The sequence below is a fragment of the Trichosurus vulpecula genome, chromosome 3 (assembly GCF_011100635.1).
Source record: "Trichosurus vulpecula isolate mTriVul1 chromosome 3, mTriVul1.pri, whole genome shotgun sequence".
In the NCBI taxonomy this organism is placed as follows: domain Eukaryota; kingdom Metazoa; phylum Chordata; class Mammalia; order Diprotodontia; family Phalangeridae; genus Trichosurus; species Trichosurus vulpecula.
Window position 1 is genome coordinate 17,148,650 of NC_050575.1, and position 25,573 is coordinate 17,174,222.

Below are 25,573 nucleotides of genomic sequence, written 5' to 3' on the forward strand. Positions count from 1 at the left end.
TCTCTCTCTCCCTCCCCCTTTCTTCCTCTCGCTCCCCCTCCTTCCCTCCTTTACTGCCTTTGTCCATAGGTTTTGAGGGAATCTATAAAATAATTGCCTACCTCACAGGATGAATATAGGGACAGAAGTGGTTTATAAATCTTAAAAATGCTGTAGAAATGTGAATTAATAATGAATGTAGTATCTCTCTCTGCATTTGCAAATCATTCTACAAATTATAAGAATTGGCCATCCACTCTCAACTTAAAAATTTCCACTGATGGGGAGATCACTTCCTACTAAAGAAGTCCTTTTTGTTGTTTCTCCCAAGGGTACTTATCTCGTGGGTAGGGAAAGGCACACCACTTCTTATTGTTAGGGGTAGAGAAAAGGGGAGAAAGTAGTATTTCAAGTGGGAGTCCTTATCCTCATTTCTTCATCCTGAAGCAGCTCAAGGGAAAGGAGATGGGTTTTTAATCTGCTTATTAAAGTCAAAGGGAAGGAATTAAAAATATACAGTTTGAAGGAAAAAATTAATGTCTAGTTATAGACTCGAGAGAATCTTTTATGAAGATTCTCATCCACCTGGCCCATGAGTATCTATTATGTTTAAATGGCTTAGCCCACCCCATTTCCAGTTAGGGAGCCTCCCTATGTTATAGCTTGGCTTGGTAATCTGTACCAACATCACCCTCCCCTTACCACAAATACTCTTGATCCTGCAGACTGTTTCCCTCTTTTCCTAAAGATATTTGACCAATTTCAGGGAAAAGCTTTATCTAGCCATGGTTCTGTCACTTCTGCACAACAACATCCCCTCCTTCCAACAGCTACATTATCATGTACCTCCCCACACACTGTATTTCAAGGTCGGATGTAGAGCTACTTATTAGTCCCTCTGAAATACTTCTTCACAAACCATCTTTGGAAAACTGTAGTGTCAAAACAGTATTAGTAAGTTTTCTCAGTTTTTCATTTTTTAATCTGTACCTCATCACTTCTACATATATTATTTTCTGTGGGATAATGGACTTGGAAAGTTGGAAGGGAACTTAAGGACTATATCTTTTCAGGAATTCTCCTCTGTAGTATCCTTAACAATCATACCTTCAAAGCTTTTAGAGAGAAGAAATTAAATAGAAAATAGTTCAGTACTCGTCATAAGCTTTGTATGTACTCTTTACCCTCTATTCATAATATCATGTATGTTTTTGAAGTTGTTTGATCTAAGGTTATAGTATTGCATATAAAAAATTTTTAAATATATTTTTAGGCACTTGGGATGCTTTTTTGGCATAAGCACAATATTGAAAAATCCTTGGCTGATCTACCCAACTTTACCCCATTTCCAGATGAGTGGACTGTGGAAGATAAAGTTCTGTTTGAGCAGGCCTTTAGTTTTCACGGGAAAACATTTCATAGAATCCAACAGATGGTAAGTAGATGAGGGAAAAACAAGGAATGACATTATTCAGTACATTATATCTTGGTACAGGTATGCTGGTTTGATTGTGCCTAGCCTAGTATTCAGAAAAGGGTATTTGTAATTTTTTTTTCCCGTAGTTGAATATCTCTGTTGATTGGTTACACCTGGCTGTGGAATGGCTTTTAGTCATACAAAGATGTTTTATTGAATTCTTGTCTAAGAAATCTTTGAAGATGCTTTACAAAATAGATTTAAAAAAATAAAACAAGGGCTATAGTAGGAACATGGGGTTTTACTATATATGTATATATATATTATTAGATGAAGTCACTCGATTTCATGAGCTTCTGCTGAACTCTTTTTCTTTGTTGCAAGGAAGGTTCACTTCTGATGGTAGGGAGGTATATCTTCAGATTTCACTGATGATCAAAACAAAGCATCAATAATTTTTTTAAAAAAGTACATTGAGTTTACTATGTAGTTTAAATATATGATAGCTCTATTATTTCAGACCACTTTTGCCACTTAGTAGAGTAGAACTGTGCCATTTAGACCAGGCCTGCACAACTTGCAGCCTTGGGCCACAAGTTGTACAAGCCTGCTTTAGACAATAGTAATCAGAATTTATGGTAAATTTGGATATGGAATAGGCTAGGCTAAAGTTTGTATTTGCACTACGAAAAAAAGTTTCACTTAGTGTTATATTTGAATCTGGATAATAACTTACTGTATTTAAATTCAAATTGTAGTTTCTCCAACAAAGTTTCATTAGAATGAATTTTTTTTCATCATGTTTTTAGCTTCCTGATAAATCTATAGCAAGTCTAGTGAAATTTTACTATTCTTGGAAGAAGACGAGAACCAAAACCAGTGTAATGGATCGTCATGCTCGGAAGCAGAAGAGGGAACGGGAAGAAAGGTAACTAAACCCATAGTGATTTTGGTTAGCCATCAGAATTCATGAGAGTAGGTAGAGGCAAAAATCAAAAATTGTAGTTTCCCCAATTATTTTCTGATAGAAGAGTAGTTAAACAGAATTACAATTAAATGGCAAATGTTTTCTTCATATTTTTCTTTTTGCCAGTATCACTCTCTCTTTTAATTTAGTGAATATTTAAAGTAATAATTTAATTTCTAGTTTGAAATAGACTGATGATGGTTTCACAGGTTTTATACTGATGATGTCACAAGTTTCATCTGGGGTCTATCAAATTCATACTTATATTCCTAAGCCTAAATATAGGATAACCAAAGAAACCAATTCTATTGAATCACTTGTCAAAATATTAATAACCAAGTTCTCAGACCTTAGATTGAAAACCACTGATCTAGTCAGACTCATACATGAAAAAGAATTCCAACTAAAGATAGGGAGACCAGTACCTAGAGCAGCTCATCCACTTTTCAGTAGCGTTATTTGTTAGAAAGTTTTTCTTTCAGGCATTTCAAATTTCCCTCAAACTTGCTTCTTAGCAGCACTTTCTGTTCTAGTTCTCTTTCCCAGGACCAAAAGTACAATCTAATTACTCTTCAGGTTGTTGAAGAGGGTTATTATCCACCTTAAGCTTTTCCCCTTCCAATCCATATTCTCTTCAAGCCAGGCATTCCCAGTTCCCTCAGTTGATGATCACACGGCTTGGGCTTTTGAGGCCTTTTTCTCTCCAGATGTGGTCTGACCAGAACAAGCCGAGGATAATGGGATTGATTGGTCACCTTATAGCTGGAAGGTCTGCCTCCTTTGATGTACCACAAGACATCTCATTGCTGTTTTGAATGCCATTTCACATTGTTGATTCATAGAAGTTACTAGCCACCAAATTTCTCAGATCTTTTTCACGCAAACTGCTGTTTTTTCTGGTTTTTTTTTTATCTATGTATTTGTCTAACCAGGACTCCTTCTTTTACATGTGAAATCAGTTTCTTAAACTTGAATGTAAGACTTTTGCATTTATCCCTATTAAATTTCATCTTAGCAGCCTAGTTTTCTATCTAAAAAAAAGTCCAATACTGGTTTCGGAGTTTCCTGAATTCATATCTCTCCCCTTAGACCTTGGACGAATCATTTAATGTTTCTGGTCTTCAGTTTCTTCATCTGTAAGACGAAGTTAGAGGATATAAATTCCCGAAGAAGTTCCTTGTAGCTCTAAATCTATGAAAGCGTGATATCTTGAAATCCTGATGTTTTTAGTATGTTAGCTGTCCCTTTATCCAAGTCATGGATATTATTGAACAGCGCAAGGCTAAACCCAAATCCCTGGGGAACAGTATTGATGACATCTTTTCCCGCTGATATAGAACTAGTCATGACTATGCTTTGAGTCAGGCCATTCAACCAATTACAGATCCATCTAGTTGTACTATCTTCTAACCAACTTTTCTTCATTAAATGTTTTGCTAAAATCTAGGCAATTGTTGTTATCTACAGCATTCTCCTGGTAATTCAGTTCAGTAACCTTTCAAAAAAGGAAATAGTCTGGCATGTCCTGTTCTTCAAGAAATCTATGCAATTCTGCGTTCATTTCTTTTCCTAGGCATTCAGTAACCATTTCTGTGATAATGTGGCCCCCAGCCTCATTGGACATTATTCCATTCCTCCTCCCCATGTCCTTGCTCAGGGCCTTTGCCCCAGCCATTCTGAGTACCTGGGATTCACTCCCCCTTTTTACTTATGTCTCCTTGAGTCCTTTTCTTCTTTTAAGACAGCTCAAGCAGAAATGGTGCTTTTCTATGTGAAACCTTTTCTGATTCTTGCCCAGCTATTAGTGCCTACCTTGTTTGTATTGAGATACTTTGTATGTATTTGTGTTTGTTCCTCTATGTCCTATATATTAACATGTGTACTTGTCTCCCCTGTTGGAATGTAGGCACCTTGTGAGTGGGGATGATTTCATTCTTTGCACTTATATTCCCTGCTCATAGCACAGGGGTAGGCACATAATAGGTATTAAATACTTATTGACAGATTGTTTGGTTGCTGGTTTGGAGAGGGGGGTCAAATCAGATTTGTTTTTGTGATAATATATATGAAATAATGCAGTCCGAAAGTAATAGGGCTTTAAATGTCACTTCCTTCTTGGAAGTTTAAATATACACCGAATTACCCCCAAGCGTGTGTGTGTGTGTGTGTGTGTGTGTGTGTGTAGAGAATCATCACAAAGTGATTTTTCAGTAACTTTCTTTTGTCTTCCAGTGAGGACGAACTGGAAGAAACAAACGGAAATAACCCGATTGACATTGAGGTTGATCCAAACAAGGAAAGCAAAAAGGAGGTATTTTTTCCCTAATTTTTTGGAAAGCGAATATGATTCATTATCTAATTTTATTAGTTAAAAACACACCTGTCACAGGAAACTTGTTACTGTTTAGACACATCGACCGCGTATTTCCAGTTTTGTTTTAAGGAAGGGAAAGATAAATGTGGAGAAGAATTTTTTTCTTTCATATTGCCTAGCTGAAGATGATTAAAGATTTTCTCTATAGTAGCATCGTCTGTTACAACCCCACTATCTTTAATTTGGTTAGACATTTTGTGCCAATAAAGATAAGGTTCTACTTTTTATTCCTCTTTGGACTAATTTCCCTTCTGCCACAGCCTCATTCCTAGCTAGCACTCTTGGGGAATAAATGCTTTTCACCACAAGGGGAACCATGGAAAAGGGTTTGGCTTGATAAATAGCATCATTTGCACATATGAAAGCAAGGTGCCGCCCTCTCCCTTTAAAAAAAAAATATCCCACATGTCTTTAAATATATGTAGTGCCAGATGCTACAGTGGACATTAGGTGTTAGATTATGAGTTTCCTCTGAGGAACCAAGTGATTCTACTAAGTTTGGAATACGATTTACATTTGTGTACTGTCATTTGAAAATGTTTCTTGATTGAAGCATTTTAAATCACCAAGAAAAGGGGTAGATAAACAATAATTACTCTGATAATTCCTGATTAAAAAAAAAGAAAATATGGTTAAATCTTATGAATTGAAACCTCAGAAAAGCAGTGAATACTGTAAACACCTGGCCTTGAATAGACAACCAGCATGTTATACAGAGAAAGAATTAGCAGTGTATAGTTTAACAGCTTACTGTTAAAAGTGTAATGTTTTGTTTCTAAGAAGCTTTGTTTCAGAAATCATCACCATTATTGTTCGTTTCTAGCTATTTGTTTTTTTTTAATGCTGTGCAGTGACTTTTAAACATATCTGAAAATTGTTTTATTAGTAAAAAGCATTTAACCTTAATTGTATTGAATGAGCAAATTGTATTTTACTAACACTACTTTACAGATAGAATATATATACCCTTAAATGTTAATATAATAAACTTGACATTAATATAAAAAACTTGAAAAGTGAGACATTTAATGAATCAAGAATTTGTTAAATCTCATTAAGATAGTTCTGCTTTTACTTGCTAAGACATTAAAGCACAACATACTGAGATCTATACTTTATTATTGGTTTACTTTGAAAATTTATTTCATAACAAACACTGACAATGCATCTTAGTACTTTAAGATTTCATTATGAAGAAAATCATACCAGTTGTGTATGAAGTTAGGTATGATTTTAAGATATGTCGTAGTGAGTATAGTTTGATGCAAAGATTTTTATTTGGTGGGGGGGTATATTCATACATTTTATAGAATGTCAGACTTAAATGTTTGACACTAAATACTCACTATATGTTGTCATTATGTCTGTCTTTGACCACAAAGCTTTCAGCAAAAAATAGGCCCATGTTCTTTCAAAAAAAAAAAAAAAGATAATGTAGAGCAACAAAGCTCATAAAAAGTGTGCTGAGGTTTCCCCCATGTTTGCTGGAATTATCCAAGAGATTCTAGTTGAGAGAAAATTGATGGTGGAGGCTTAAACTGAAGTAATGACTTTTCTATGTAAAAGACATAAGTCAGCTTTGAAGGGTTTAGTCATCTGGTGACTTCTTATTACACTGAACAACCTGTGCTAAAATTTATTGATGTAATTGTAATATGTATTTGATGGCACCTTTAGAGCATATATTAAAGACAATAGTTTGTAGGACAATAGATTTCTTTCCATTTTATTTTAAAAGCTTTCTCTATGCATGAATCATTTATCAGATATTTGTTTTGCAGGTACCACCAACTGAGACAATTCCTCAAATCAAAAAAGAAAAGCATAGTACACAAGCTAAAAATAGGGCCAAGAGGAAACCTCCCAAGGGAATGTTTCTTTCTCAAGAAGATGTGGAAGCAGTTTCTGCCAATGCTACAGCTGCTACCACAGTGCTAAGACAACTGGACATGGAACTGGTTTCAATCAAACGACAGGTACCTGTGCTGTAGTACCGGTTACACATCTAGAACTGACATACTCAGTGACCCAGGGAATCTTTTCCTAAGTATTCTTTTTCTATATCTTAATAATCTTACATTTCATTGAGTTGTGGGGACTTAGTTATTGGCATATCTATTTTCTTGATCATGTTCTTAATTATGGTAAGATACTAATTTTTTCTTTGGTTTTCATTAGAACTGTGATTTCCGTGGTATAAGAAACACTCAGTCAACCAGTGTTTCTGAAGTGCCTGACTTGTTCCAGGTGCTGTGCTAAGCACTGGCCACACAAAGTGAGGAAAAGAATTGTCACTGCTCCCAAGGAGCTCACAGTCTTATGGGGGAGACAGCCAATGATGTATAAACAAGATGTAGGCAGGATAAATTGAGAATAATTTCAGAAGAAAAGCACTCGGATTAAGGAAGACTGGGAAATGCTTCTTGCAAAAGGTAGATAGAACTTTAGCTGAGATTTGAAGAAAGCCAAGAGAGCTAGGAGGTGTAGGGATGGGAAGGAAGAGTATTCCACATATGTAAAACAGTTCATGAAAATATAAGGAGAAGGAAAACCGAGTGTCATGTGTGAGAAACAGTAAGAAGTCCAGTGTCACTGGTTTGCAAGTACATGAAAATGGGTTTAAGAAGACTAGAAAGGGAAGAAGGGGCCAGGTTATGAAAAGCTTTAAAATCAGGATTTTTAAAACTTTATACTAGAAATAATAGGGAGCCAAATTGAGTTTATTGAACAGGGGCATGATATGGTCAGACCTGGATCTAACTTTACTTTGACAGCCAAGTGAATGACCTGAGACAAGGAGACCACCCAGAAGGCTATAGTCTTCTAATATTCCAGTAGTAGTCTAGAGTTTATAGTAGTCCAGGCATAAGATGATTCAGGCCTGTACCAGGGTAGTGGCAGTGTCAGAGGAGAGGATGACATGTACAAGAGATGTTATGAAGGTAGAAATAACAGTACTTGACCACTGATTAGATAGGGGGTATAAGAGGATATAAACATGACACCCAAGTTGTGAGCATGGGTGTCTTGGGAGGGTGGTGGTATCCTTAACAGTAAAAGGAAAGTTAGGAAGAAGGAAAGGTTTGGGGAAAAATGTCACTTTTGGGCATATTGAGTTTAACATGTCTAAGGGAAACGATTGTTTGAGATGACTACCAGATAGTTGGAGGTGTGAGAATGGAGTTTGGAGGAAAGGTCAGGGATGATCTAACAAGTAGAACTGAGAGTCATCTGTATAGAGATAATTGATGAAGTCAATAACTGAAATAGTATAGAGGGGAAAGAAAAGAGGGTCCAAGATACGTTAGAGACTGAGGAGTCATAGGATAGGTAGGAGAAGAGCTAGAAAAATAGTACTATGAAAATCAAGGAGAAAAGGGTGATGAAGAGTACCAGAGGCCATTGATTGATTGATTAGAGGTCAAGAAGGATGAGGGTGGAGAAAAGGCCATTAAATTCTGCAAATAAAAGATTATTAGTAACTTTGGAAAGAGCAGTTTCAGTTGAGTAATGTGGTCGAAAGCCATACTGCAGAGAGTGAGAGGAAGTGGAGGCACCTATTGTAGATGTTCCTTTCAAGGAATTTAGCCACAAAAGGTAAGTAAAGATATGGAATGATAGAGAGTAGCAATCAACATCTGCCTGTAATTTACAGTGGTCTTCAAGAGTTGCTTGGTACACTGAGTGTTGAAATTATTTTTCTGGGGCCAGATAGCCAGTACGTGTCAAAGGCAGGACTTAGACCTAGTCCTTAACGTTATTCCCTTATTTACAAAGTTCTTCTTTCTGAAGGAATGATATAATTATAGGAATTAGGGGTTAGGGATTGGTTCTTATTCCTCTCCCTACGTTCAAGGATTTTATGAGGGAAAAACTATGACAGTATTTTGTACTCTATCAAACAAAGATAAATCCAAGTCAAATATAATAACTAAAATTACCATATCAATTTATAGTTTGCCAGCCACTTTCTCTCATGCCAGTTATGCCAGATAGATGATACAGATCCTGTCCACAATTTACAGATGTGAAAACTGAACTTCAGAAGAGTGACTTGTCTGTGGTCACATAGCTAACAAGTATAGGAGCTGGGATTTGTGCACAATTGTCCTGATTCTAAATTTGATTTTTTCTGCTGTGGCATGCTATCTATCATGGAGAGTATAACTTTGAGTTTAAATTTTCTCCCTTCTTCTCCACTCCCCTCATTTAGAAGGCAAACACTGTGTATAACATAGGTTATACATGTGTAGTCATGAAATTTCCGGAAGTCCTTCAGAGTTGTCTTAGATCATTGTATTGCTGAGAACAGCTAAGTCATTCACAGCTGATCATCTCACAGTGTTGCTGTTAATTTGTGCACAGTGCATAGCACTTTGCCTCAGCTTCTGTGAGTCTTTCCAGCTTTTTCTGAGAGCATCCTGCTCATCATCTCTTATGGCACAATAATATTCTATCACTATCACATGCCACAGTTGGTTCAGCCTTTACCCAATTGATGGGCATCCTCTCAATTTCCAATTCTTTGCCACTGAAGAGCTGCTATAAATATTTTCTTACATATAGTCCTTTTCCTTTTTGTTTTTTATCTCTTTTTGGAAACAGAGCTGGTAGTGGTATTGCTTGGTCAAAGGGTATGGATGGTTTTTTAGCCCTTTGGACATAGTTCCAAATTGCTCTACAGAATGGTTGAATCAGGTCACAACTCTGCCAATAGTGCATTAATGTCTCATTTTTCCCACATCCCCTCCAACATTTGTTATTTTCCTTTTCTGTCCTATTAACCAATCTAATAGGTATGAAGTAGTACCATAGAATTGTTTTAATTTGCATTTCTCCAATTGATAGTGATTTAGAGCATTTTTTCGTGTGGTTATAGATAGCTTTGATTACTTCATCTAAAAACTCTTCGTGTCTTTTGATCATTTATCAATTGGGGAATGGCTCTTATTTTTGTAAATTTGACTTCAGGGTCATATTTGAAAAGTAAGACCCTTATGAGAGAAAATTACCTCAAAACTTTTTTCACAGTTGTGATTGCTAACTGTATTTCCCCCTCTGTTTATTATATTCTCTCTTTCCTTTCACCCTGTTCCTCCCGACTATACTACCTCCCCCAATCTGTCCTCCCTTCTATCAAACCCACCCCACCTCCATCTTTTATTCCCTTCCCCTCCTACTTTCTTGTAGGGTGAGATAGATTTCTATACCCAATTGAGTGTGTATGTTATTGCCTCTATGAACCAATTGCACTGAGAGTAAGGTTCACTCACCCTCTTATGTCTCCCATCTTCCCTTCCACAGTAAAAACTTTTCTTGCCTCTCTTATGTGATATAATTTGCCCCATTCTAGCTTTCCCTAAGTATCATCTTCCCATGTAGGAATGTAAGCAGTTTAACTTTATTGAACCCTTTATGATTTTTCTTTCCTGTTTACCTTTTTATGCTTCTCTTGAGTTTTATATTTGAAAGTCATATTTTCTATTCAGCTCTGGTCTTTTCATCAAGAATGCTTGAAAGTCCTCTATTTCATTGAATGTCCATTTTTTCCCCCTGAGGGATTATATTCAGTTTTGTTGGGTAGGTGATTCTTGGTTGTAATCCTAGCTCCTTTTCCTCTGAAATATCATATTCCAAGCCTTCCTATCCTTTTATGTAGAAGCTGCTAAATCTTGCATTATCCTGACTGTGGCTCCATGATACTTGAATTGTTACTTTCTGGCTACTTGCAATATTTTCTCCTTGACCTAGGAGCTCTGGAATTTGGCTCTAATACTCCTGGGAGTTTTCATTTTGGGATCTCTTTCAGGAGGTGATCGGTGGATTCTTTCAATTTCTATTTTACCCTCTGGTTCTAGAATATCAGGACAGTTTTCCTTGATAATTTCTTGAAAGATGATATCTAGGCTCTTAACCCAATAATTTATAAATTGTCTGGCCTATTCTCTGCCATTTTGACTCCACCTCAAATAACTCCCATTTAACAGTGTTTTCTTATTACAAAGCACTGTATACACCATATCATCATTTGATCCTTATAACAAACCTATGAAATCAGCCATAAAAATTTTATCCCTATTTTATATAACAGGAAATTGAGGCTTAGAGATGTAAGTAGTTTTGAGAAAGGATTTTCCCTTGTCAGGGCTCTGAAAAGTAGTCATCCATTGGAAGACTTCTTTTTCCCTTTCCTAAGATAATGGTTCTATTTTGGTAATAAAAGAAATAGGGTTAGTTTTTAGTTCCAAATTCTATTCCTCTCTCTCTCTCTCCCCAAGACTGTAAGGAATCAGATATAGGTTATACATATGCAGTCATGTAAAACATTTCTATATTAGTCATTTTGTACAAGAAGACTTGAATGAAAGAAGGTGAAAAATAGCATGCTTCAGTCTGTTTTCAAACAACATCAGTTCTTTCTCTGGAGGTACATAGTGTACTTCATCATTAGTCCTTTGGGATTGTCTTGGATCATTATATTGCTGAGTAATAGCTAAGTCATTTACAGTTCTCCATCTAACAGTATTGCTGTTATGGTGTACAATGTTTTCCTGGTTCTGTTCGCTTTACTTTGTATCAGTTCTTGTAGATCTTTCCAGGTTTTTTTCTGAAATCGTCCTGCTTGTCATTTCTTGTAACACAATAATGACTCCACTACCTTTTAGAAAGACCATTTTATCTTTGGGTTGTTCTAATTATTAGGAAGATTGAGATTAAATTTACCTTTCTCCAGCTACTAACCATTACTCTGAATTTTGTGCTTCCTCCAAGTAGAAAAAGCCTAATCTCTTTTCTGAATGAGAGAACTTAAAGTATAGCTGTCATACCACTAGTCAGTTAAGATCTTTTGGAATATTGACTATTTTTATTATCAGCTATACAATCCAATTTCATGGCATCTGCAAATTTCATAAATTCTACCTATAACTTCATACATACAAATTGATAAAAATGTTAGCACTATGTGCAAATTTCTGAGTCTTTCCACTGCAAATGGAAAGAAGTCTTAATGGAATTATAGTTTGTTTTGCTTCTTGTTTAATTTCTCCTTTTGATCATGGACATTTTCTTTGAACTATGCAAAATCAGTAATATTGGTGGCATAATTCCATGGGCATACTGACATATATTTTTGCTTCTGTTTGGTACAGAAGTTTAACCTCTCATTTTTCTGACCTGGGCCAGTTTGTGTTACCTTTGACAGCCTGGTGGCGCTCCACTGCCAGGGTTTCATCAAGTTAGTGCCAGACTTAGGGCAAAAACTTGAGCAGTTTTGACTCTGTTGCAGCTCAAGCAGTAGCCTTACTGAACTTGAGCAATCCACCACTCCCAGCCTACCCAGCGGCAGGGACTACAGACATATACCATGACATCAGGCCATTAGTCTACTTGCGCAAACAGTTTGTGATAGGTAATTGTTTTTTTTTTTAATGCTATTAGAGCCCCACATAGTTATCAAGACAAAATAAATTTGAGAGATTTGCTGATGTGTACATAATTTTAAATATCTTTTTTATTAGCCTTTATTTTAAAAAAATAGCATATAAGAGAAAGAACTCCAGACTTAGGAGTATTGGATGCAAGTCTTGGCAGTGTAAATGAATAGCTGTATTATCTCGATCAAGTCATCTAATCTTGCTAAGCCTCAGTTTATCTATAGCTACTTACTTTTCCTCATTTGTAGTGATATGAGGCAGCACCAGGCAAATGTTCAAGGGTTCTACAAATGTGAGCTGCTCTTATAAATTTTTTTGTTCATTTAAAAAGAAGAGTTTTTTCTACTTACAGATTCAGAATATTAAACAGACAAACAGTGCTCTCAAAGAAAAACTTGATGGTGGAATAGAACAATATAGACTTCCAGAGGTAAAACTATTAATGCTGTCTCTGTTTTCTCAATAACCTTGTCATATCTGCTATGTAAAGTATTTAGTCTATTATTCCTAGTCATCAATTTGGGCGTGGGGAGAGGATAAGTATAATGTTCCACTATTTTAGGATCTTATATTGAATAGGAAAATGAAAATTCAGTTCGTCTCTCATAGAGTTTCAAGTATAAATGGGCTAATAATGACTTACTCTGATGACATTTAGGTTATTCAGAAGTTTAATGCACGTTGGACCACAGAAGAACAGCTTCTTGCTGTACAAGGTATGGAAGGAGTTATATTTTTTCTTTTTGCTTTACAATGTATAAAAGTTGATTTAGTAACATTAGTCTGACTCCTTGAGTATCAGAGCTAGTTTACTTCTAGGTCTTTGGCCATCAACGAAATCCAAAAAGAACATAGATCCTATATCATGACTGATTCCGGAGCTTTTGAATGGAGATTAAATTTGGGATTCGTGTATATTGAATACCTTCCTACCTGTCTTCAGCTTAAATTCACAGAAACTTGTCTCTCTCCAGAAGATCCTCCATCCCTGACAGGCCTCTGCAGTACAGTGTGTGCTTTTCATGTGTCCTTCTGACAGACATGCACCCCCTCTTCCCCTACACCAGTATACCAGGCTGATAACATCACATAATCATAGCTAATAGAACTGGAATGCATCTTAGAGATTATCTAGGCAACTGCCTCAGTTTACAAATGAGGAAACTTATGCCCAAAGCAGTTATTTTGCATAAGTTCACAGGGATAATAAATAGCAAAAGTACGCCATAACAGCAATATTGTTAGACGGAGAACTGCAAATGACCTAGCTGTTAACTCAGCAATATAATGCTGCTACCTCCTAATCATAGATGTCCCCTAAAGCTTTGTCCTTGTTTTATTTTCTCTTTATATACTCTGTTTTGATGGTTTCACTAGTCCCTCTGGGATCAAGTGTCTGTGTATATATGTATATGTATATGACTCCTCATTCTACCTTATTTTTATTTCAAATGTGCATATTTTGTATTTTACAACTTCCATTCCTCAATTTTAGTAAGCTTCTTGAGGGCATAAACTATTTTGAGGTTTTTTTTTTTCCCTACATCCAGGGCCTAGCAATGCCCCTTATATATCGTAAGTGCTTGATAAATATTTGCCCAATTTAAGCCCTTCTTGTGGTGGTCTTTTCAGATTTCAGTTATCTTATGAATGGTTAGATAGTATGAAAGCCATTCTCCTGGTTGATGTAAGTCCACACCGTGCTCAAATTTACAAATCTGGCTCTGTTTGGTTTTTGTGACCAGCATAGAGGACTTCAAGTTTTCATCTATCTAATGGTATTTTAACACCAAAGGAATTTGTGTTTCCATCAGTGTGGGCACTCATTCTATTGAATCAGATCATAATCCTTCTATATCTTTTGTGAGTAGTGGCAGAAGTTATCACTCAGTTACCAGCCCTCTGTTTATGATTCTCTCTGAGCTTACTTAGACTTATTCTTGGGTGACAGGTAGTCCAGCTGCATATTCAAAGTCACTTTCACTTCTTAATACTTGCCAGAATTTGTCTAGCCTTCAAGACTCCAAGTGCGACATTTTAGTGGGTCCTGAACAGTAATATGCAAAGTAAACAAAGTGGAGGAAACAATTTTCTCCACTCTTTGTAAGGGTTTTCGTTTAGTATTGTACATTCTCTGTTGGGGGTGGGTGGGATACAGAATATTATTTTTCTTTGGCACTAAATAAAGTGACTTTTTAATTCTTTAGCCATCAGGAAATATGGCCGAGATTTTCAGGCGATCTCAGATGTCATTGGAAACAAATCAGTGGTACAAGTGAAAAACTTTTTTGTAAATTACCGACGCCGCTTCAACATAGATGAAGTTTTACAGGAATGGGAGGCAGAACATGGCAAAGAAGAAACCAACGGCACCAGTACCCAGAAACCTATAAAGTCCCCAGATAATCCCATTAAAATACCTGAAGAGGAGGAGGAGGTAAATCTATAGCCTAAAATCTGGCTCTTTTCTTTGGCAACAAATGTTCAAATCAGTTTCTAATGTTTTTGAGATTTTGACAGAAAGATTTTTATCCTTAAGTTACAATGAAGCTAAGAGCATCTTGCATTTTATAGCACTTTAAGAGTTGCAGAGTACTTTCCTTACTACCATGTAAATTAGGTGTATGTATCAGTAATTTGATATCTTGTACGTAATACAGAAGAGAGTATTTCCACTTTATCATCAATCAATTTTTGGTCACCTTTGTGTGAATAATATGCATTGTAGGTTCTGTGGCAGTTTTTGATCATCTTTCAGCTTTCCCAGTTAGTGCAGGTCACACATTTCTATCAGGTTGTAGGGCATGTTATGTAGTAAGCACTTTTATTCTACTTCTAAGGTTTATTGATTGGTTGATTTCCTCACAACAGCTAGGATGGGGGCGGGAAATTTCTTCCCTGGACCCAGAGTGAAGTAGCAGTGACCTTGCAATGACCTCCATGGTCCTTGACCTGGAGGGTCCCAGGCCTGAAGACAAAACGGAATTAGATGTGTAGATGGCAGCAAAAGTTATTTTGCAGATGAGGAAATCAAAACTCGGAGAGATTAAATTGTGTTATTATGAGCAATATTAGGTCATTGTCATAGAAATAATGAGTGGTCTCAGTGTTCGTTAGCAACAGATATTTACCTTCTATATTTCTGGTATATGAGACAAAACATAAAACATTTAGGGTTAATTGTTCCACTCTTTAATCTTCCTGCACCTGTTAGTTGCCCTCATTATGACCTTCAACCCTTCCATCCTTCTTTTCTGTCAACAATGTTTTGACCTCACTTCTCTCCCTGACACCTTGAGACAGCTAGGTAGTATAGCAAGATATAACCAATCAGTGGTCAAGTCCACTGACAGGTCTTAACAAGAAAGTGTTGGCAGACCTGTGTGTCATGCATTGGCAGGAATATGTGCATGTAATGACTTGTTTACAATACTATAAAGGTTACACGAAGCAATATTATGTCATCAAAATGTCAATGCATGGAGCAGCTAGGTGGCGCAGTGAGTAGAGCATCAGCCCTGGAGTCAGGAGGACCTGAGTTCAAATCCAGCCTCAGATACTCGACACATGTACTAGCTGTGTGACCTTGGGCGAGTCACCTAACCCCAATTGCCCTGCCAAAAAAAACCCAAACAAAAAAAAGTCAATGCAGGAAAAAACCCCATAAATTTACGATGCATCATTTAAAAATTTTTTTTGAATTAATGTAAATTAAAAAAAAAAAGGTTTAACTGTTCAAAAAAAAAAGATTTCCAGGAGGGCACTGAATAATTTTTGTTTGAAAAGGGGGTGGTAGGCCAAATAAGTTTGGGAACCTCTAGCTTAGAGTCTGGAAGAGTTCAATTCAAATATGACCTCAGGTACTTAATGTCTATGTGACCCTGGCAAATTACCTAATGTCTGGCTGCCTCAGTTTCCTCAACTGTAAAATGGGGATCATAATAATTAACTCACTAGGTTGTTGAATCAAATAAGATAATATTTGTAAAGTGCTTACTTAGCAGAATTAATGCCTGGCAAGCAATAGGAGCTTAATACAGGTTTATTTATAAACCTCTTGGGTAGTTGTAAAGATTCAACGAAATAATGTATGTAAAACCCGCTTAGTACAAACAATAACTGCAGTTATGTTAAGATTTTAGTTCCTTCTTTGTGATTTATATCTTAACCTTAAATACAGAAGAGGACACTGCCCTTAAATGGGTCTTAGCCCTAGATATTTTAGTGAGTGGGAGGCCATGATCTTGTCTAGACCTGAGGTACTTGATTATCACCATTAACTCATTGCCCTAAGAAAGGCCACAGCTTCCCCCCCCCCCCCCCACTTTCCTAAAGAGAAAAGTCTGGAAAGTGTTTTAGGCTGGAAAAATACAATTCTTTCAGTCTTTCTAGATAAACTAACAGGTTTTAAAATATTCTTCCACAAACCTTCTTTTTCTCATGTCTCCTGAATCTTCTCCTTGAACATAGAAGTGCATTCACATCTTCCCTATCTCAAAAATTTTGTCTTGACTTTTCTATGTCCTGAAATTATTGTCCTATCTCCATCGTAAGGCAGCTAAGTCGCATGGCCAGTAGAGAGCTGGGCTGGTCTTTAGGCTGACCCAAGTTCAAATCCTGTCTCAGGTGCTTACTGGCTGTGTGACTTTGGGTAAGTCACTTAACATCTTTTTACCTCTGTTCCCTCAACTATAAAATGGGGATAATTTTAGCACCTGCCTTGCAAGATTGTTCTGAGGATCCGATGAGGTAATTTGTGAAGTGCTTGGCACGGTGCTGTCATGTAATGGGTGCCGTACAAATGCTAGCTTTTGTATTATTGTCTTCCCCTTGTACCCCTTGGAGGCTTCTATCTACCATTGTACTTATCAAGTCTTAGTAACACCTTCTCTGCAGTATTAGAATTGAGTCCCTCATCTCCTTTCTAATCCTACCATACCTATGCTGGGTTCAGGACATTGCTTCTTGCTCAGACTATAGTAATACCCTCCTGACTGATCTTACAGCCCTTTTTCCTATCCAATTGCTTGAGTAAGTTTACCAGTGAATTGATCTGAACATAGTCTTTATTCAGAAGCCTTCAGTGGCTCCCTGTTGCCTATCCAAAGTATAAAGAGTTTACTTGTTCTTTGGAGGTGAAAGGGAGAGAAGATTTTCATGGATTGAAAAAAAGAAGAAAAATCTCCTTTTTCCTGACATTTAAGCCTTTATAATGTGGTTGCTCCCCATCTTGTTTCAGGGTGCCTAGCCACCCTGGACTACTTTCCATCTCCTGTCCCTCTGCCTTTGTTCAGGTTATAAAATGTGGGACCAAGAATATCCATCAAGTAGGTCTCTGCTCTGAATCTTTCCCATCATCTGGTGACTTTCACTATATGTTCTCAGCCTAACAAAGGGTTTCATGGACAAGGATGAAGTATGTTGTTCATGAGGATGTTGGGAATAGGAAAAAGTGAAAACCTTGAAAATTATTATACAGACAATTCTTGTCTTACGTAATTTGATTTAATGTAAAAATTCTAAAAGAAGTCTTCATTCCAAAAGCCACTTATGTTAATTTTACTGAATAGTACTGTGCTTTCTGTCCGTTCTTGCCTCTCTGCTCAGTGCTCTATGGTCTTCCACTTTTCTCCTCCCACCAAAAAATACCAAAAAACCCTCTAAGGGAAAGGAGAAGAGAAGCAGAGAGACCACCAATACCAGATCAGGGGCCTGGCTTGAGACCTCTGGCTCCGAGAGAGAAGAACTTTGCCCTGTTATGCCCACCCACGTGTCCAGCCCTCTTTTGCGCCCCCCTTCCTATCTATCTTTTGTCTGTCTCTGCTCAGGTAATATGTCTGTACCTGGCCCCTGTGTCCTTGAGCCATGTGGCAACCCTTTCTCCACCTTCACCCTGCCCCCCCAATCCCATAGTGCAGCCTCTACCAGCAAATTTACATTGTATAAAAATTGCTTTATGTAGAGGTCTACGGAACAGTAGAAGATTGTCTTAGTAGCTTACGTTGGTTATAGTGCTTTTATAGTTATAAATTTTTTATAATCATTTCATCTTGGTTTTTCTCACAGTACTCGTAGAGGTAGGGAATGATAAGCATGGCTGCAAAATGAAATAAAGTAAAACTTTAGAGAGTAAGGGAGTAAAACTCGACTGTAAGGAGTAAGAGAGCACAACTTGCATATATGTTAAGGAAATGCATCAGACCACTGGGAGATACTAGCTTTATTTTATAGAGGAAGAAATGGAAGCCCATAGGTTAAGTGACTTGCTTAAGCTCATACAAGTAGTAACTGACAGGATCAGTACTCCTTAAACTTAGATTTTATTACTCCCAATTAGTGTTCTTTCTACCACAAAGGCAGCGTAATATGTAACAGAACGAGTCCTGAACATGAGCATCATAAGACCATCTTTGAGTTAACACTTTTAATATTAGTTTCCTCATGTAGAAATCATATTTATATAATCTGCTGTAAAGGATCAAAGGAGATTATTATTGTATGTTAATGCTTTTGAAATAATCAGAGTCCAGTCATCCCATTTTACAGATGGGAAAAGTTAACTTGGTTCAAATCATACAACTAGTTAATGGTAAAACTGGAATTAGAACCCAGGTTACTTATTGTCCAATCTAGTATATTCTCTATTATATCATATTTCTTCATTGCACTCCCGGTACTATCTTGCTCCCAAAGACTAGTTTCACCTCCACTCTACAAGGGAGCCAAGGAGTTGTAGTTTTAATCTGTCTTGTGGTTATGTTTCATTGGTGTGGCTTTTCCAAACATCAAATGAGTCCAAATTTATGTCTTTGGGGCCTCAAATTTCTTCATCTGTATTAAGTGGACAATAATCCACGTATGCCCTGCTTCAAGAATTATTATGATAAATCATCTAACTGAAAGCAAAATACTAAACAAATTTAAAATGATGGCATTATTTCAACAAATTTACTTAGCAGACTAGCTTAAGTTGTACTTGGTTAAAAATGTTCCTATGGATAGTAGGATGGTTGTATTGAACATCTGATCACATTTTCCCAAGTTCACACAGGAATTGTTTGGTTATTTGATGCAGGTAATATCTTTCCCTTTTCTTTAAAAAAATCAAAAAGATTGATAAATTTGATTTTGTCACAGAAGATAAACCCAGATTCCCAAGACAACCTACAAAATATAGCCCCCCAAACAGTTAAGCCAAACAGTATAAGAGAATGATTATGACTCTTATTACTTGAGACTTTTTGCTTTTATGGTTTCCTTTTTTGTTGAGTATTTTTTAGTATTAATAATTTTTTTTACCAATATGTGTTTTATTTTTGGACATTTGTTGAAGACAATATTGTCTTCATATACATGGTTGCAGTAATTATGTATTTTATTTTATTTTTAAATAGATTTTTTTGTCTCTTTAATAAATCCTTGCCCCTTACATCACTAAAAAAATGAAGGTGGATTTCCTTTTCTCTCCCCATTATACTGATAACTCCCCTCAGTTTTTCCCACTTTTGCATTAATTTACATAAATTATTCAACTATTTCAGTTGCCCTTAGTAGACTAAGGGTCATATATTCAGATGCCATTTAGGGCCTTTCCAGGGTCAAGGTTGGAAAAAAGCAGCCTCAGAAGGGAATTGAAAGACAAAGAATTTCACCTTATCATGCCTACCCTTTGCCTTTGGTGGTATAGACAACACAGTTCATTGCTTTGGGCAGGACATGCTGGGGCTGTCAATAGAGGAGGGAAAAGGAAGGAAAAGTCTATCATACAATCTGTTTTTAGAATTGTCCGAGCAATGGACAATGCATCAGCCCCAGTTTTAATTAAAAAGCCATTTTCCTTCAAGGTTCAAAAGGAACTGATTGATGGATCATTAGGTCTCTAGCCTAACACAGAAGAGGTGATAAAGTAAAGGTTTCGAATCCCCCAAAATCCAAGTATTTGGTTCCTTGTTGAGTTCCTAATCATATACCACCCTACCTTTTCCATAGTCAAGGAGCAGGAACAATAGTGTTGCTTAGGAGAGAGATCTTCGAAACTACCTAGTCCAGATCTTTCATTTGTGGCAGGAAAGGCCCAATAAGAAGGTGCTTGATTTAGATTTAGAACCTGCGTTCATGTCTTGGCTTTGCTTTTTGATGCCTGTATGAACGTGGACAGATCACTGTCCCACTCTGTGCCTCAGTTTTCTCATATGTAAATTGAAGATGTTAGACTGAGTAGGTCATCTCTGAGGTCTAGTCCAGCTACTGAAGCCCTAAGACCAAAGGGGACTCTGCAATTGGAAGCAGAAGCAAGACAATTACCAAGGTCTCCAATTCTCTATCCACTGTTTTTCCCTTTTAATATTTACAGGTAAGAAAAGAAAATTTAGGATGACTTGTAATTAGAGGCAAAGGAGGTTTTTAAAATGAGTAACTTTTTCATACAATCAGCTTAAAATCACTTGACTTAACTAGAAAAAATTTGTGCTATTTTAATTTAAATGTTGTTAATTTGAAGTAGATCAGGCAGGCCCATGGTTTCCTTAAAGTATCTTTGCTGTATTATTCAGGTATTACTAGATGTATGACCCATGAACAAGTTGCTAAATCTCTTTTATGGAGCTGTATGTATCAGCTATTATTGTTCGTTTTATTGCTGTTATCCAAGGTCATACAGGGAGTTGGGAGCTTTTGTTTCCTGACCCTTTCTGCTGTGCTGCTTCTCTTCCATTGATGCCCATTTTGCTGTTTCGTTTAACACTGGGTTTTCTCCTCCTCCACAGGCTACTTCTGTTCTTGACGTCAGATACGCATCCGCTTCGTGAAAGACTTGAGTAGCTTAGAATAATTTGCGTTAACTACTGTTATCCAAGATATCAGGTATTACCGAACCTCAGACAGCCATCTGCATCATACCTATGTGGACAAGCAGCTATTACCAAAAAAGGCAAACACTTCCAGTCCTGTGCTGCAACTGCCTTAATTCTTTGCTCATTCCTCTGCATTGCCTCCACTTCCCGGTTTGCTTTTCGTTTCATCGGTACCTGCCTGAACGCTGGGGGAAATCACTGCATCCCACATAGTTTGTGGGTTGGTTTTTGAACTGTCTCCGTAAAGAGGAGCTACTCTCCCAACAGTCTCACAGTAATCGGCAGGGAGTGGAAGGGGGAGAAGAGTCAGCTCAGAAGGTCTAACTCTGTATTGCCTGTAATCTTTGCTTTGTGTGTATTGTAATTATAATAGTGACACTCTTAGCTTTCCAGGAAGAGCCTCCTATTCATTTTTGAGTTGACTGACCACCCAGATATCATGCTTCCTCTGAAAACACAGTCTATGTTTGTAAACTGCATCGTGACTTTTTAGTGCTCAGCGTTCCAGTGCCATTCATGGTCTCCTCAACTTAGATCCCAATGATGGTTTGTAATTATTAGACCATAATGGTTTAATGGCAGGTGTCTCTTTTAAGCCAACCCCTGATCTGTCTTGGTGAAAAACTCACTATTAGTGAACAGACCAGCCTGAGTTACTGTAGCTTCAAGTTTGGTTGAGTAAAGTGCTACCACCCTCATCATTTTGCATTGTAACCCTGGTCAGGCACACCTTCCCCAACACTATACTCCCTACCTTTCTCGGTACCCCTTAGAGATTGAATCCAAACAACTTTATCTGGTGCTCATCCATTTGGAATTGGTGCCTTTCACATTTGGCATCCATATGACCATTATGCTTCAATGTCATCTTCTTTCCTTAAAGCTTGCTGCTTGCCAAAGATGATTGTATTTATATGAGGTGTGGCAAGCATGAGTGTGCTTGCCATAGATTCTGACAGGAGCACAGGTTTAGAATTTCTCCTTATTTATGAGTGGTCAAATGGCTGGTGACTACTTCGTGAAAGCTCGCTGCATTTCCCTTTCTTCTTTGTACAACTTGCCTCTCAATCACAACCTGCTTTATGTACCTATGCACCAACATGTGACAACAAAAATCCACATGGGTCAAAGGGTAGAGTGTAGAAATGGTTGGTCTAACAAGACGATGATAAAAAGACATATATTCCAAGGTAGTATGATAATGCCTTTTGGTTGGACTGCTAAAATATGTCTGACCAAGGCTCTAAGATTTGGAGAATAGATATTTTTTAAACCAGGCCTTGTGTTTACAAAGGTGGACAAGGAGCAGACTAGCAAGCCACAGATCCAGATCCGTGTTAAATTCAGCCTGCATTTTTCTAGGTAATACTTTTTCCTGGCATGATCAAGTTTGATTTCTAGTTTCTGTTTTCAGTACCAAAAACAAAATTGCTTGCCAGATGCTTTAAGGTACAACATCCTTCTTAAGAACTTAAAATATGCAATTAAAATTGGACACGTGTTTTAAGTCCCTCTGTGCACCTTGCTTTTTAAGCTAATTGATCCTCTGCTTAGGAAGAGGGTCACCTGAGAACTGTATACTTTTAGAAGTGATTCTGGAAAAAGAGTACTCAAGTACAGAAGTCAGAGGAAAGAGGATGTTTTCTTTTCCTTTTTGCACCTAAACAAGGTCTGTATGTTGCTCAGTGGAACATACTGAGGATATCAGAGGAGGAAAGATGAGAGGGGCAGCAGTTGCTTGCTCTTGCATGATGACAGTGGGAGCAGAACAACACTTGAATAATCACCTTTTTAAAAAAAAAACCAGCCAGCCTGCTGCTGAATTGGGGAATCGGCAGGGATGGTGTAGGTAAGAAGAATCAAGGGACAGGTTTGCACATCTTTCCAGAGCAACGACCCATGCTTTCTCTATGCTAACGGCAGCACATCAGCAACTTTTGTGGCAGGAGCCCTCTTGGCTTTGCCAAAAAGCTAATTTCTCCTACCACAGATATTCTGATTAAGAAATAGTCCCTTATGGCAGTGCTTTGGAAGCCAGATGCTGTTGCCTGTAATTTAGAATGGCAAACAGGTCAAAGCCACCAGGTCTTTAATCTTTAGTGAATTAGGCTCCAGTCCCGTTAAGCTACCATTCATGTTTCCTAGCAGCTAAGTTTTGGCACACTCTCGAAGGTATAATAAATAGCATATAATTTTCATTCGATAAAAAGAGGGAAAAAATAAGTGACCCATCTTTGCTTGACCGCTGCCATTGTAGCTTTTTCCATAAGATAGCACTGTATTTTTACCTTTGATTTTCATTACACTGTCTTTGCAATGATGTTTTAAATGTAAGAAATCACTTAGCTTTAAAAGCTAGGCAGTTTGGTCTTATTTATATTAAGACCCCTTTTAATGGATCAAGAATTATATGCATCAAATGGTGGCATTCAGACATGTGAAAGTCTGCAATGATAACTGCAGAAGATGTAATGTTCACTTAAATTTTGTTTTCTTAAAAATTATCAATGTGAATGTCATAATTATAGAAATTTTTGTGGAAATGGGAATTTATTTCTCCTAATTATAAGTTATTGTGCAAAATACAGTATCACTAAAGCAAATGATAGTTTAACTTTTAGTTTAGAATCCCTCAGAGATATAAAGTGTATTACATATGCATAAGCAAATTACGTTTGTTTTATTTAATTTTTCATAGGTGTGTAAAGTACTAGGTAAAGTTTTTTTCCACTTAACCATTTAAACACCTCGTTACTTGAATATTGTGTTAACTGTTCCTGAAACACAGTGATCAATTTTGTAATATAGCTCTCTTAACCAAGGAAATGACTATGCCTCAGTTGTGCTTAATAGTTGAGCAGTTGTGGACAATTCCAGTATATGCTCTGGTCCACAGGAGCCATAGGTTAGTGTATATAACACAGCCACTGTGTTGTGTCTTGATAAGTTTATACCAATAAAGATACTGATTTCCTGATAGTTATTTGTAAAAGTTTTCAACCTAGAGGATCCCTTAATGGTCACATAAGCCTCTAATCTACAGAAGGTCATTGGGTTTTAAAACTCTAACCATGGTGTTCAAACTAGTTGTTAAAATGTCCTTTAAAAAGTTCTCTCAACTCTACCACTTAAATATACTCATCGTCACTTTAAATTTAAACTGTGCCCTTCATTTGTCTTTCTAAATATCTGATATACTGTTGGTATAATTGCACACCAAATATGAGCCAAACAGTGCATTACCGCTCACTGGGCCACTGCTAGGTGAGCCCAGGGCAGCCATGGACTCCTCAATTGAGCCAAGGCCCTACCTACGGCGCCAACCAGAAATAAAGAGCCTCTCAGTTTCCCCTGTTTTAAAGTCTATTGACGAATGACCTAGGATTCAAGCTTTTAAAACAAAATTAATCCCTGTTCTCTTTATTGACTTGAGGTAGTTTTTAGCTAGTCCGATGCTGGTGATCTCGTGCAGGGGCCTAATTGCCTACAATCTTTCAGCCACTCCCTGGATTTGTGGAGCTTTTTCTGTTGATCGTGAAGCACAATTGCAGTGACAGTTCAGAAGAAGGAAGGTCAGTATAGTCTATGCATGTTGTATAATAATGAGTGTTTACAGTCATATTCTCTGAAGATGAAAATTTATACTGGATTGTATAGTATTATTCCATTATGTAGATTTTATCAATTTTGTTAAGTGCTTTTAGACAGCTTAAAAAGTTTTTCAAGATTTTAAAAGATGTATAAGTTTAAGTTTGCAAATATAATGGAAATGCTGTATAGCTTTTGAAGTGATAAATTACACATTGGAATTTTAAAGTATGTTGTAATAATGCTGTTGTAAGTAATATTTTAACGTCTCTTGGGCCTGTTTGTTTATTATTCAGCACATTTATTGTGGTGAATGTTCATAGCATTATAAACTTGCTAATCCATTGAAAGGTAAAAGGTAACTTTTGTTTTTCTGATTATCATTTTATTGTAAATGAAATTATAGTGGAGATTGAAAAATTCATTTGTGAAATTCTGCATAATTCAGTTTTTTCTATGATTTGCTATGTTTGCCGATATCAAATAAAACCTTTTCAAGCCATGGATGTAATAAAACCTGGAGTAAAACCACCTCTCCCCTTCAATGAAATTTTCTAAACTGGTGTTTTCTGTTTCTAGATTTGGTCTTGGTATTGGCAAGGATGTAGTTTATCGAAAAATATCATCCCTGGAAATTAGCCGGCCCTTTTTTCACTCAGTAACAAGGTCTTTATTGAACCCTCTTGTCCTCATTCTTAATCCCTTCCTGAGATAAAGAAATCAAATGTTTGGGTTCTACCTGTATGCACATTTATTTCTAAAATTTCTTCAATTAGAGGTATTCGATCAAGAAGAAAGTCTCTCTTTATCCATGAATAGTTAGTTACATGGCCCTCTTTTCAGACTAAACCACTTACCCCTTGCATTCAGTTTCATGAGGAGTCAACAAATGTCATAGCTCTTAAAATGGTACTAAGATTGTTCATAGGGGATTTCACTAATTTTCCTTTTTTTAATCTT

At 36.9% G+C, this 25,573-nt stretch overlaps 1 protein-coding gene across 1 annotated transcript in view; it reads left to right on the forward strand.

Moving 5' to 3' along the window:
• RCOR1 (REST corepressor 1) overlaps positions 1-25,146 on the forward strand; it is a 132,236-nt gene extending 107,090 nt beyond the window's left edge. The window contains exons 5-12 of the mRNA XM_036750439.1: positions 1,253-1,414; positions 2,206-2,324; positions 4,596-4,674; positions 6,519-6,713; positions 12,526-12,603; positions 12,832-12,889; positions 14,381-14,610; positions 20,939-25,146. Coding sequence (XP_036606334.1) covers positions 1,253-1,414; positions 2,206-2,324; positions 4,596-4,674; positions 6,519-6,713; positions 12,526-12,603; positions 12,832-12,889; positions 14,381-14,610; positions 20,939-20,980 — 963 coding nt within the window. The 3' untranslated portion in view covers positions 20,981-25,146. The remainder of the gene's footprint in view (positions 1-1,252; positions 1,415-2,205; positions 2,325-4,595; positions 4,675-6,518; positions 6,714-12,525; positions 12,604-12,831; positions 12,890-14,380; positions 14,611-20,938) is intronic.
• The last annotated feature ends 427 nt before the right edge of the window (positions 25,147-25,573 follow it).